This window comes from Aquarana catesbeiana, linkage group LG05 (assembly GCF_042186555.1).
Source record: "Aquarana catesbeiana isolate 2022-GZ linkage group LG05, ASM4218655v1, whole genome shotgun sequence".
NCBI lineage: Eukaryota > Metazoa > Chordata > Amphibia > Anura > Ranidae > Aquarana > Aquarana catesbeiana.
Genome location: NC_133328.1, coordinates 413,738,369 through 413,752,772, shown reverse-complemented (window position 1 = coordinate 413,752,772; position 14,404 = coordinate 413,738,369). Strand labels below are relative to the sequence as shown.

The 14,404-nt window shown below is 41.8% G+C and overlaps 1 protein-coding gene across 1 annotated transcript in view; it reads right to left on the bottom strand.

Annotated features, from left to right (window-relative positions):
• The window catches only part of SCGN (secretagogin, EF-hand calcium binding protein), a 130,264-nt gene that overhangs the window by 89,292 nt on the left and 26,568 nt on the right, over positions 1-14,404 (bottom strand). The window contains exon 3 of the mRNA XM_073631178.1: positions 10,914-11,006. Within this exon, the coding sequence (XP_073487279.1) occupies positions 10,914-11,006 (93 nt within the window). The remainder of the gene's footprint in view (positions 1-10,913; positions 11,007-14,404) is intronic.

Sequence of the window (14,404 nt, the reverse complement as noted above, 5' to 3'; positions counted from 1 at the left end):
ATCATGTGATGTACTTAGTATGCATTTCCTGACTGGACTTTTTGGGAAGGGCTGCTGAGTGGACAGAGCCATCAGCTATGATAACCTTAGTGTTATCATTTTAATTTGTTAAAGCTAGAAAACATGCAGAACATTTGGGCAGATTGATCCCCCACCAACGCTGCATAATTCTGCCACTTCTCCACTAATCCCCAGTGTATAGGAGCACTATACTGACCACCAATGTAAAAGGAGACTACACTGACTCTTAGTATAAGAGGAGACCAGTGGCGGCTGGTGCTCAAATTTTTTTTTTTTTTTGGGGGGGGGGGGCGCAAACAAACTGAAAAAAAATTAAAATAAAAAACAAAAATTGCAGCCTCACTGTGCCCATCAAATGCAGCCACTGTGCCATCAATTGCAGTCACTGTGCCCCACCAAATGCAGCCACTGCGCCCATCAAATGCAGCCTCTGTGCCCATCAAATGCAGCCACTGTGCCCATTATATGAAGCCACTTTGCCCATCATATGAAGCCACTGTGCCCATCATATGCAGCCACTGTGCCTCATCAAATGCAGCCACTGTGCCCCATGAAATGCAGCCACTGTGCCCCATGAAATGCAGCCACTGTGTCCCATCAAATGCAATCACTGTGCCCATCACATGCAGCCACTGTGCCCATCAGTTGCAACCACTGTGCCCATCAAATGCAGCCACTGTGCTCAATCATATGCAGCCACTGTGCCCATCATATGCAGCCACTGTGCCCATCAAATGCAGCCACTTTGCCCCCTCAAATGCAGCCACTGTGCCCATCATATGCAGCCACTGTGCCCATCAAATGCAGCCACTGTGCCCTTCAAATGCAGCCACTGTGCCCATCAATTGCAGCCATTGTGCCCCATCATATGCAGCCACTGGGCTCCATCATATGCAGCCACTGTGCCCATCATATGCAGCCACTGTGCCCCATCAAATGCAGCCACTGTGCCCATCAATTGCAGCCATTGTGCCCCATCAAATGCAGCCACTGTGCCCATTAAATGCAGCCACTGTGCCCATCATATGCAGCCACTGTGCCCCATCAAATGCAGCCACTGTGCCCCATCAAATGCAGCCACTGTGCTGCATCAAATTCAGTCACTGTGCCCATCACTTGCAGCCACTGTGCCCATCACTTCCAGCCACTGTGCCCATCAGTTGCAACCACTATGCCCATCAAATACAGCCACTGTGCCCCATCAAATGCAGCCACTGTGCCCCCTCAAATGCAGCCACTGCATCCATCGATTGCAGCCACTGTGCCCCATCATATGCAGCCACTGTGCTCCATCATATGCAGCCACTATACCCATCAAATGCAGCCACTGTGCTCCATCAAATGCAGCCACTGTGCCCCATCAAATGCAGCCACTGTGCCATCAAATGCTGCCACTGTGCCATCAAATGCTGCCACTGTGCCCATCATATGCAGCCACTGTGCCCATTAAATGCAGCCACTGTGCCCCATCATATGCAGCCACTGTGCCCATCATATGCAGCCACTGTGCCCATCAAATGAGCCACTGTGCCCATCAAATGCATCCACTGTGCCCATCAAATGCAGCCACTGTGCCATCAAATGCAGCCACTGTGCCCTCAATTGCAGCCACTGTGCCCTTCAAATGAAGCCACTGTGTCCATCAAATGCAGCCACTGTGCCATAAAATGCAGCCACTGTGCAATTAATTGCAGCCACTGTGCCCATTAAATGCAGCCACTGTGCCCATCAATTGCAGCCACTGTGCCCATCAAATGCAGCTACTGTGCCCATTAAATGCAGCCACTGTGCCATCAAATGTAGCCACTGTGCCCATCAAATGCAGCCACTGTGCAATTAATTGCAGCCACTGTGCCCATTAAATGCAGCCACTGTGCCCATCAAATGCAGCTACTGTGCCCATTAAATGCAGCCACTGTGCCATCAAATGTAGCCACTGTGCCCATCAAATGCAGCCACTGTGCCCATCATATGAAGCCACTGTGCCCATTCAATGCAGCCACTGTTTCATCAATTGCAGCCACTGTGCTCATTAATGGCAGGGGTTAAACCTGGGGGCAGTCACAGTGCGAGAGACGTCCACCTGGAGCATGCCTGTAGGAGCTGGAGGACAGGGAGAGGTAAGCCAGGAGGAGGAAGAGCTCATAGCGAGTGACCCACTGCTCTCCACACAGCATTGAGATAAAAACCAGAAGTGACCTGGCAGTGGCTGCAAAAAGCACCGCACAGTCTTCCTCTTTCCCATAGAGCGCCCGGACACACTTAAAGGGCCTTTTTTTTAGCTTGGGGGGCTGCGCCCATGCGCCCCTATGGACGGGCCGCCACTGGAGGGGACTACATTGACTACCAAGGTAAGAGAACACTACACTAACTACCAATGTAAAAGGACACAACACTGACCACCACTGTAAGAGGAGACTACCTTGACCAACAATATAAGAGGACACTACAGTACACTAATCACCACTGTGAGAGGAGACTACATTGACTACCAATGTAAGAGACAACTACACTGACCACAAATGTAAGTTGTTATTTTTCCACAGACCACTAATGAAAAGGGAAATTACAGTTTTCCTTGTTTGCATATCTTTAACATTATTTTTAATTGGTTTTCCAAAAAGGGAGTATATAAATACAATGGAGTGTAAAAGGTTTCCATTCAAAGGTTTTAGGTAACAGTCAGATGTTCTGTGAGAGGCATCAAATAAGATTCCTAAAACATTTATAAGGGGAGACAGGGGATAGGGGCGGGAGGAAGTAAGGGGATGGGTTTATGTGAGGTATTGATGACATACATGGACTTGAAAATCTTTTGTTAATGCATCTTGTAGGGCTAGGGAGGGTTAGGTCTATTTGTGATAAAGCAATATATAGGAGTATATGGAACTGCACATAATAACATCTTTAGTGATGTATTCAAAGAGAGTATTTGAAATTCAGGAGCAGGCATACAGAGGGAGGAAAGCCCAAAGCTTGAGTATAAAGTGTGGAGAAGTGGGAAGTGGGGAGGAGAAAAATTAAGAGCGGGAAGGCTATGGAAGAGGGAGCAGAGGGTAGCCTCGGGAGGGACACTTAGGTTGCCTAGCCAGGGAGAACCTAGTTAGGGAGACATGAGCTCTGCAGGGTAACTAGGTATTTATAAGCATAGTAGTTGTGAGTCCACTCTAAGTAGTTAGGGGGATCTGGTGGTTTTAAAGAGGGATTTTTGGGTGTCATTCAGGCTAGCTGTCATTCTCCTGTATCATAGTGCCTTATTTTAGTACAGTTTAATTATCACAAAGCATGCAGATGGTTGGTGCCAGGCTTTTGTGATTGTTTGTCTAGTAGCCCATCCACAACTCTGCCAGCTACATCACTAGCCTAGTCTCAAAATACCAACCTAATCGCCCTCTCCGCTCCTCCCAGGACCTCCTGCTCTCTAGCTCCCTCATCACCTCCTCCCATATCCGCCTCCAGGACTTCTCCCGAGCCTCGCCCATCCTCTGGAATTCCCTACCCCAATCTGTCTGACTGTCTCCAAATTTATCCACTTTTAGGCAATCCCTGAAAACGTTCCTCTTTAGAGAAGCCTATCCTGCCTCCATCTAACAACTGCACTATTTTCTCCATTAGCTCATCCCCCACAGCTATTACCCTTTTGTATAACTTGACCCTCCCTCCTAGATTGTAAGCTCTAATGAGCAGGGCCCTCTGATTCCTACTGTATTGAATTGTATTGTACTTGTACTGTCCTCTCTAATGTTGTAAAGCGATGCGTAAACTGTTGGTGCTATATAAATCCTGTATAATAATAAATAATAATAGTAGCCAGGAATATAACAGATGCAAGCTTTCGTTTATATTTGGTTGGCTATGAAGTAGAGCTTCCTAGGGGTTCATGGGGTGTGAGGCGTTTAGTGCAGATCATATGAGGTTATAAACCCATATCCATAACTTATTGACTTTGGGGCATTCCCATCAGATGTGAGGGAGGGAACCAGAGGTGTTCTAAAACAGTCCAGGGAGGCCAAGGTGCAAATTTGGCTTTAAATGTTGGAGATAAGCACCAGCAGAAGAGTACTTTATGGGAGTTTTCCTGGGCAAGGATGTAAGTCAAACATTTTATTCCATTCTGAGAGGTCTAGGGTTTCTCCGAAGTCTGTTTCCCAGGTTGTCATGTTTGAGAGTTTGTTGGGTTTGTTGGGGTTGTAAGGGTAGATTAAAGTATAGTGAAATTGGGAAATAACATTTGTGATTATGGGACCCTGTAAACAATGGACCTCAAAAGCCATAAGACATATGGAATTAATTATGCAGTCTTATATGAGTGAGAACACTAATGTTAAAATTGAAGATAACGAAAATTGTCCAATGACAGCACTTGCAATTTGTCTCCTAACTATCGGAGGGATTTGATACTATCAATTTTGAGCTGGTATATACATACTTCACTGGGTGGGAATTCAAGCAGCAGAAGGCCAGTGGGACTTCATAGAATTGGGGAAAGAGGGGCAATTCACTATGCCAGCAAGGGGTAACTGAGGGAAAGACAGGCCATTTGAGAACTTTATCCTATTGCTGAAAGGAGTGTCTTAAAATCCAATCTAAGAAGAGAGCCCTATCACTAGCACGTTAAGTTTTATATAGATATAGGAGCACATACAACAATTTTGATATATGTCTATAGGGGCAGCTCACATGTCACAGAGAAAAAGAAACTAGGGGTGCTATCTGTGTCAATGCAAAGTATTGGCTTAGGTTGAGGACACTAAGGTCTCTAGCTAATGTATACAGTCTGCTGACCAACCAAATTTACCTGTCTAACATACGGTTAGACAGGTAAATTTGGTTGGTCAGCAGACTGGTTGGTGAGTTGAGCTATGGAATTGTCCTTTTCTTGTATGTATATGCCCTCCATGTGCTCCTTACTGTGAAGGCCAGTTATGGGTGTGGGCGGTGACCAGTGTCTTGTTACCGTTTGTATATTTGGGTCGGGGACACACTGGACGCCTTTGCTGCTCTTGCTGGGTGTCCAGTGTGTGTCCTGTCCCTTTAAGGGGGCTAGGGCGGCCTCCAGGCTCACCTGTCTCACACCTATCCATTCAATGCATGTGCTTCCACTGTGGAGACACTTATAAATTTAGTGTTAGGACTGCAAGTAATACAGGGTGCCTTGACGAGGCCTTGCAGATTTCACATGCGTTTGCAAATGTGTGCTAACTAAACCCCTGTTTTTAACATACGGTTAGACAGGTAAATTTGGTTGGTCAGCAGACTGGTTGGTGAGTTGAGCTATGGAATTGTCCTTTTCTTGTATGTATATGCCCTCCATGTGCTCCTTACTGTGAAGGCCAGTTATGGGTGTGGGCGGTGACCAGTGTCTTGTTACCGTTTGTATATTTGGGTCGGGGACACACTGGACGCCTTTGCTGCTCTTGCTGGGTGTCCAGTGTGTGTCCTGTCCCTTTAAGGGGGCTAGGGCGGCCTCCAGGCTCACCTGTCTCACACCTATCCATTCAATGCATGTGCTTCCACTGTGGAGACACTTATAAATTTAGTGTTAGGACTGCAAGTAATACAGGGTGCCTTGACGAGGCCTTGCAGCTTTCACATGCGTTTGCAAATGTGTGCTAACTAAACCCCTGTTTTTAACATACGGTTAGACAGGTAAATTTGGTTGGTCAGCAGACTGGTTGGTGAGTTGAGCTATGGAATTGTCCTTTTCTTGTATGTATATGCCCTCCATGTGCTCCTTACTGTGAAGGCCAGTTATGGGTGTGGGCGGTGACCAGTGTCTTGTTACCGTTTGTATATTTGGGTCGGGGACACACTGGACGCCTTTGCTGCTCTTGCTGGGTGTCCAGTGTGTGTCCTGTCCCTTTAAGGGGGCTAGGGCGGCCTCCAGGCTCACCTGTCTCACACCTATCCATTCAATGCATGTGCTTCCACTGTGGAGACACTTATAAATTTAGTGTTAGGACTGCAAGTAATACAGGGTGCCTTGACGAGGCCTTGCAGCTTTCACATGCGTTTGCAAATGTGTGCTAACTAAACCCCTGTTTTTAACATACGGTTAGACAGGTAAATTTGGTTGGTCAGCAGACTGGTTGGTGAGTTGAGCTATGGAATTGTCCTTTTCTTGTATGTATATGCCCTCCATGTGCTCCTTACTGTGAAGGCCAGTTATGGGTGTGGGCGGTGACCAGTGTCTTGTTACCTCTAGCTAATGTATACCAGTACAGAATGTTACTAGCTATTTTGGGTCTATGTGGATGCCAAATAAATGTATGGGTTTTCTTACTTTTGATTTGTAGGATGTGACTGTGAATAGAGAGTGTTAGGACCCAAAAATAATAAAGCAATTTGGGCAGATATGTCATTGATTGCATATATCTTGCCAAATGAGGAGATCATGCAAAACTGCCAGGATGAGAATAAGCCAATTAGCTCTTTAAAAGAGAGGGATAATTGTTGTTTTTTTATAAAGACATGTAAGTCAGGATAACATGAATTCACAAACATGGCAGATCATCCAAAATAATTTGTCTGAATTTTATCTGGCTGTAGGGTGATAGTCAAATAGACAAAATACCCCCTTGGGCGTTAAGGGTAACCACAATGTATTGTTTGATTTAAAAGGTTGTTAACATTTTATTGAGAGCAATAAAGGTATAGTAAATTAAAATAAATCCCGGCTTATTGGTTTATAGTAAAAGTAAGGAGTGACATTATGCACTGAAGTCATGCACTAAATGTACACAAGCATTAATATGTTTATTTCCACATAAGGAGATATGATTGCTACCAATAAAAAACCTTTTTAATCAAACAATGTGTACATTTAGTGCATGACTACAGTGCATAATGTCACTCCTTACTTTTACTATAAGCCAATAAGCTGTGATTTATTTTAATTAACTATACCTGTATTCTATTATTGCTCTCAATAAAATGTTTACAACCTTTAAATTCAAACAATACGTTGTGTTTACCTTTGAAGTTTCAAGGGAGTATTTTGTCTATTTACAAATTGTATTAGGGATGATGGTAAACCCTTATTTTCAGTGAACATCTCCTCTTCTTGTAATTCTAGACTAATATTCATGGCTTTGGACTTGGGTTCATTAATATGTTTGCCTGAATATCCACAAAGGCCTTGAGAGTATGCATTAGATTGGGTAGGGTTATATAAGGAGAAGCGGTATCTAATAAGATATTGTCTGCGAATAGCATACTTTCATGCTGTGTTCTTGCGATTTTAAGGCTGTGAATTTGGCTGTGGGTTGGACTGTCAGGGGTTCCAAGGCCAGTATAAAATATATGGGGATAAGAGGGTAGCCTTATGCCCTGTACACACGATTGGACATTGATCGGACATTCCGACGACAAAATCCATGGATTTTTTACGACGGATGTTGGCTCAAACTTGTCTTGCATACACACGGTCACACAAAGTTGTCGGAAAATCCGATCATTCTGAACGCGGTGACGTAAAACACGTACATCAGGACTATAAACGGGGCAGTATCCAATAGCTTTCGTCTCTTAATTTATTCTGAGCATGCGTGGCACTTTGTGCGTTGGATTTGTGTACACACAATCGAAATTTCCGACAACGGATTTTGTTGTCGGAAAATTTTATAGCAAGCTCTCAAACTTTGTGTGTCGGAAATTCCGATGGAAAATGTGTGATGGAACCTACACACGGTCCGAATTTCTGACAACAAGGTCCTATCACACATTTTCTGTCGGAAAATCCGACCGCCTGTACAGGGCATTAGAATGTTCCTTGGTGTATAGGACAGGGTTGGGGTTTGAAGTTCATGTATTTAATGGAAGCCAAAGGGTGGACATAATAGACAAAAACCCAAGGTAAAATGTAAGTATTGAAACACCACTTTCAAAAAGCAAAAGAAAATATATTGAGATTGTATCAAAAGCCTTGCAAACATCAAGGGATAGCAGCATTGTCTCTCTCTCTGGGATAGAGGGAAGTTTCCTTGTTTCTATTTCTTTTTGGCATATTAATATTGTTTATTTACTTGTATGATTATCACTGAAATTATTTTGTAATATAGGGGCAGGAGTGTTAATAAATCTTTATTGGTGTCCAATAAACTAAGGAAGCCATTATTTGAGCCTCATGGATTGCTTGCAAAATGTTGCATTACTAAACTATTAACCCTATGGACTAGTGTGTATTTTATGAGCAATCTGTAAACAGCTATAGGCAACAGAAAACAACTTTTATAGATTCAGTTTGGCAGCAAGAGAAAATGCAAACAATTCCAAATTTTCACAATAAATATTTCACCAGCTCGTCCAAGCATAATATAATAAAACTAGCAGTAAGTTAAAGTTGTAAACATGATTTCATATTCATGCATTACATTTGTGAAAAAGATGGCATTGTATTGTTAATGTGTAGGTGAGATGTTTTTTCATTTTTAATGACAGTTTACTTATACTATAAATAGTCTGTTGTTTTATGTACAGTATTTCTTAATATTACATATTTGAATATTTATTGAATGTTTTGATATTGATGTGGTGATGCAGTGAGCTCTGCTGAGAGATTTTAGCACCTGTTGTGAAAGCGGAGACTTTCAGGATTGACTGCTTAGCAATCAAAAGCTGCAGGTTAAGAGCGTGAAAAGCCCATGCAGAATTTGTCCCAGATCAATGGGCAGCCATTGCTACGCTTTCAATGAAATCTCTCCATGCTGAGACAGAGAGTCTTCTGATGACAGATTCTGGATGAGGAAGTTTAACTTGTACAATAAAAGGTGACTGCTTTGCAACTCCTGTCAGAGTGTAGTAAATAAGACTCTGGGGTGGATCATGGGCTTGAAGGGGTGCCATTTTTACCAACAGCCAGGGACCTAATTAGATTACAACAGCCTAATTACCACAGAAGTAGCAATTTGACAGGCACTTAACCCCAGAAAGTATTTACTATTATCCAACACAAGCTTACATTGGTGGCCAGTTTATTAGGTTGGTGGTGAGTGGCAATGCCTTCATAACATTGATGGTCAACACCCCAATTACTTTGGTGGCTAATGTTAATACCCCCATTACATTGGTGGCTAATGTTAATACCCCCATTACATTGGAACTCAATATTAATGTCTGCATTATAATGGAGGTAAGTGCTAATGATTCTGTTTCTTGTGTTACAATGTAATTGCCCCATTACAGTGATGTCAATAAGAATTGCTGTGTAACTCTGTACTTAGGGCAAAAACTATATAAGAGAAAAGCAGCCAGCACAATAATCTGATATACAATATATACAATATTCACAGAATTGCTAATACAAGTGCAATGCTAAGCTTCACCAAGAAAATGTAAACAATCAGTGCAAAACTCAATTAAGTGATAAACGTGCTTAATAAAATTGATAGATAATGGAATATATAATATATTTAACCATAAATATAAAAAAATCATCTGTAAAAAACTCAGAAAAAAGTCCCAATTCTTGTGCAAATACAGTATATGCAAATAATGATATTCCAAGCAGTGAATACCTTCAAGTGATATCCATACCACCTTTACGATCACAGTAAATGCTTACCAGATGGTAATGACCACCAATGTATGAGTGGTCAAAAACAGCTTTAGGAGGTAAGTCCTTACAAAGGACTCACAGGTAAGATGCACGACTCCGCAAGTATCCTCAAATGGCACAGAAGATGTATTATCGCCAGGGACACACAAAGGAAATGTAGAACTCCACCAGAATCTCCATGATTCACTCATATGTACGGATTATGCAGAGAGAAAAATACAGGATACTCCCATAGTTTAAACCAGATAAGAACCAATGTATTAAATCAGTTATAAACACAAACCTGTGGTCAGTATATTGCTATACAGATATGGAAATCAGAACTCCAACAGTGGCTGCAGACATGTGTGATGATGTCAGCGCGTCTAGCTCCACCAAACACATTTCATCAGAATATGATGCTATCAAGGGCCCCTGAGTGATTTATGGGAATACTGGTAGAGTCCTGCATTTCCTTTATGTTCCTGGTGATGATACATTCTCTACACCATTTGAGGATACTTGTGGAGCCCTGTATCTTGCCTCTGGGTCCTATGAGAGGCCATACCTCCTAAAACTGTTTTTTTCCCCACTCATATATTGGGGGTCAGTACCATGTGGTAAGTGTTTACTGTGATCACAGAAGTGGTGTGGATTTCACTTGAAGGCAAAGATAATTTCTTTGCACATATTTGTGCATGAATTCAAACTTTTGTTCTGTGTCAAATGCCTACCTAAAATTTGTGGATAAGGGGAGTTAAAATGCCCTATTACATTGGTAATCCGTGGGAAGAAAAATACCCCCCTTATTACATTGGCAATCAGTTGGAAGAAGGCCTCTGCTATCATTGGTGGTCGGTGGGAAGAATTTCCCCTCTTTTATTGATCATCAATAGGAGCAATACCCCCTCACATATTGGTGGTCAATGGAAAGAATGCTACCTCGTTTATTAGTTGTCAGTAGGAAGAATGCCCCTCTTTACATTGGTGGTCAGTGTAACTCAACCATTACATTGGCAGCCATTGGGAATATTAAATGCAAAGTCCCTTTTCATAGTTTTAGATGAAGTGGAACTGGGTTTTAGCGTACCAGGGTTTCAGCCACCACAGCACGGAATTTTTTCATATATTTCTATGGAAAACCCAATAGGCAGGGGACGTGATAGATCTCTTTGAGGGTCTTAAATTATTAAAGTAAACCTGTTGTGTAGGGACTGTTATCACTGACATTCAGTAAATACTAGTTGCCAGGCTGCTGTGCCTCCCCCATTGACTTCAACTTTAACACTTTACATGTCATTGTGCTTTTAAAATATTCCATTATTTTATCAGTTAACACTGATTGCTGATTACATACCTCTTGTATTTGTAGGCGGCCATCTGAAGTGACATCATATGCAGACATGAATCGATCCTTCACTCTTTGGACTTTGTCTGCAGTAATTGCATTCTAGATTTCAACACATAATTGAATTTGAAAGGATAAATAAGGTATTAAAATTGTCCCCGTATAACAGCTGTAGACAACGTTTATGAAGGTTCTTATTTATAGTATAGCTCGTAGTGGTTGATCACATTCACCTGAACTTGTTTTATAATCCAAGTGGCTTTCTCATTTCATTTTTGAAGGTATCCAGTTAAATGTGATTACACACTATAGCTGAAGGAAATGTAATTCTGCATGTACTACACGTGGGATCAATTGTTGGGTTATACACAAAATAAATCTATTATAATTTGCAATAGAGAATACAATCAAAATACATTAACTAGTGCTATCTACAAATTAATAACAACAAACATATATATATTGTTCTGACATACAGTGGAGCTGGCTCAATGCAACCAGACACGTGTCATCCACAAGGACATAATCCACCCCAGATGATGTCCTTGTGGAGGAAATGCGTCGGAGTGCATGGAGCCAGCTCCATAACATTGCGCCATTTGGATTTCTCTTGTGATCACATTGATTTTATGCTTGAATACGTCAGCATTGATGTAAGTGTTCTATGATTTTTAATAAACTAATTTACAACAGTTTTACACTGTGTGGAGGTCCTTTTTTCTATTTTTATGAATGGTGGAGCCTATGTTTAGTTTTGATGATAAAATGTTGGGATACACTGTATAACCTATCTCCAGTGATGGTCCTTTAGAGCTTCAAGCTACTGTTCCATCTTTATGTGTCTTTGACTCTTTGCCGCTGGCAATAGAGTCCACATTTTATGGTAAGAGTATTTAATCTCCCCGCTGGGTGGCGGATGCACAAATCCTGGGTGACTCCTTTAGCAGACAATGGTCTACTTCCATTCTCACTGAACAGACTTCTGGGGGAATCTAGGATGGAAAAGGACCTGGGGGTCCTAGTAGATGATAGGCTCAGCAATGTCATGCAATGCCAAGCTGCTGCTAACAAAGCAAACAGAATATTGGCATGCATTAAAAAGGGGATCAACTCCAGAGATAAAACGATAATTCTCCCGCTCTACAAGACTCTGGTCCAGCCGCACCTAGAGTATGCTGTCCAGTTCTGGGCACCAGTTCTCAGGAAGGATGTACTGGAAATGGAGTGAGTAGAAAGAAGGGCAACAAAGCTAATAAAGGGTCTGGAGGATATTAGTTATGAGGAAAGGTTACGAGCACTGAACTTATTCTTTCTGGAGAAGAGACGCTTGAGAGGGGATATGATTTCAATATACAAATACCATACTGGTGACCCCATAATAGGGATAAAACTTTTTTGCAGAAGGGAGTTTAACAAGACTTGTGGCCACTCATTAAAATTAGAAGAAAAGAGGTTTAACCTTAAACTACGTAGAGGGTTCTTTACTGTAAGAGCGTCAAGGTTGTGGAATTCCCTTCCACAGGCGGTGGTCTCAGCGGGGGGCATTGATAGTTTCAAGAAACTATTAGATAACCACCTGAATAGCCGCAACATACAGGGATATACAATGTAATACTGACATATAATCACACACATAGGTTGGACTTGATGGACTTGTGTCTTTTCTCAACCTCACCTACTATGTAATTATATGTAAGACTTCCATCTTCAGTCTTCTGTTTTTTTTTTAACTGCTTAGTGTGGATAGTGGTCAATTCCCGCCCACATCCAATAGATTCACACTTTCAGCCTGCTTCTATTTTGAACTGTTTGAATATATAGCGGCTGTTTGCACTTGTTCTAGGTCAAATATTCACTAATGCTGTATGGTTGTTTCAGCACTTTGCACTTTATCATTGGTTTATGTCAATATTACCAGTCACATAGTTTACACCATTAATATGTACTTGTTTTGCACATTTACTTGTTTTACACCTGTAATTGTATATAGTATATACGCACTCTTGATCAATTTTGTTTGGTTTACACTTGCGGTATGGTTCATTAATGTAATGTACCCAATAACGACTTAAAGTACATAAACTATAGACATCAGGTTCACATTAAAGTTTCTTAAACTCATCTTCTTTCAGCTGTCAGTTTGTAAAAAATGTTGGTGCAACCTACATATGTGTAATGTACAGTAGTGATGGTCATCTCCATCTAGCGGCCGATGTGCTCACTACTAAGTTCAATGTTATCCCACTGGAGCAAGCGCACGAGAAACCTCCATAAATCCATAAAGCACGCCCCAAGGTTTCAAGTGCCTGGGGGCCTCCACAGAGATGTATTCTGGTACAGGGTATGCTAGGCAAAAATACTCATTTAACCATTGAAGTGCAAGGGGGGGTCCCATTGCAGAAGTAGCATTAAAGTAGAACTATAGGCAAAACTTTTTTTTTCATTTTGGATAGAGCGGGGGGGGGGGGGGGTTATAACCTCTGTCAGATTTTCTTTCGCCATCTGTGTCCCATTGCAGAAATTTCCCTTCACTTCCTGTCCCATAGCCAAACAAGAAATGAGAGGAAATCCCTGAAAATTAAGGGAATTTCTTCGGGACCCCCAGGTCACAAGAACTACTGTCCCCCATTGGAAGATTTCTCCTCTATTACTTTTCTGGGGACAACCCAAAATTTGGGATTTTCTTTTATTTTCACTTTTAATGATAACGGTAAACAGGACAAATAGAGAGGGTGAATCTACCTAATGGAGAGACAGACAGCAATAATAACTGACAGGTGTTGTAATCCCTCTGCACTCTTTTCAAAACTAAAAAAAAATATTTGCCTTTAGTTGTACTTTAATTTTTCCTGGAGTGTAACTGTAAGCAAATTGGTGGCTTGGAAAACTTCTTGCTATGAAACATTAGCATTTAGGGTATTTTCGCTCCTACTGGCAAACTCACTCAATAGTAATTTAGAGGAATTACTGCCAACCTCGATATGATAAAAGCTGCTATTCTCTGACTTCTCTGACTAGCACATCTAGGACCTGTTGTGATTAGGAATTTGAATACTCAGCTTGAAAATATTGTAGTTGTGCCAGTAAAATTATGAAATATGCCACTTTCTTAGCTTTACCTACTTTGTATGAGCCTGACATTTTAGCTTGAGTGTCAGCTGCCTGAACTTTACATGCTCTCTCCTAACTGCGGAGAATGTGTCAGGATAATCAAGAGGAAAATCAAGAATAATGTAAAAAGAACTTCAGGGCTCTGCTGTTTAACACAGTTAAATCTTCTCAAGACCTGGGAGATATTATAATAAGTCAGGTATTTGACAGGTAGCAAAGGACCTCTGAATTCTGACTCTAATGCCGCGTACACACGGTCAGATTTTCAGACGGAAAATGTTCGAAGTGAGCTTGTTGTTGGAAAGTTCAACTGTGTGTATGCTCCATCGAACATTTGCTGTCGGAATTTCCGCCAACAAATGTTTGATAGCAGGTTCTCAAATTTTATG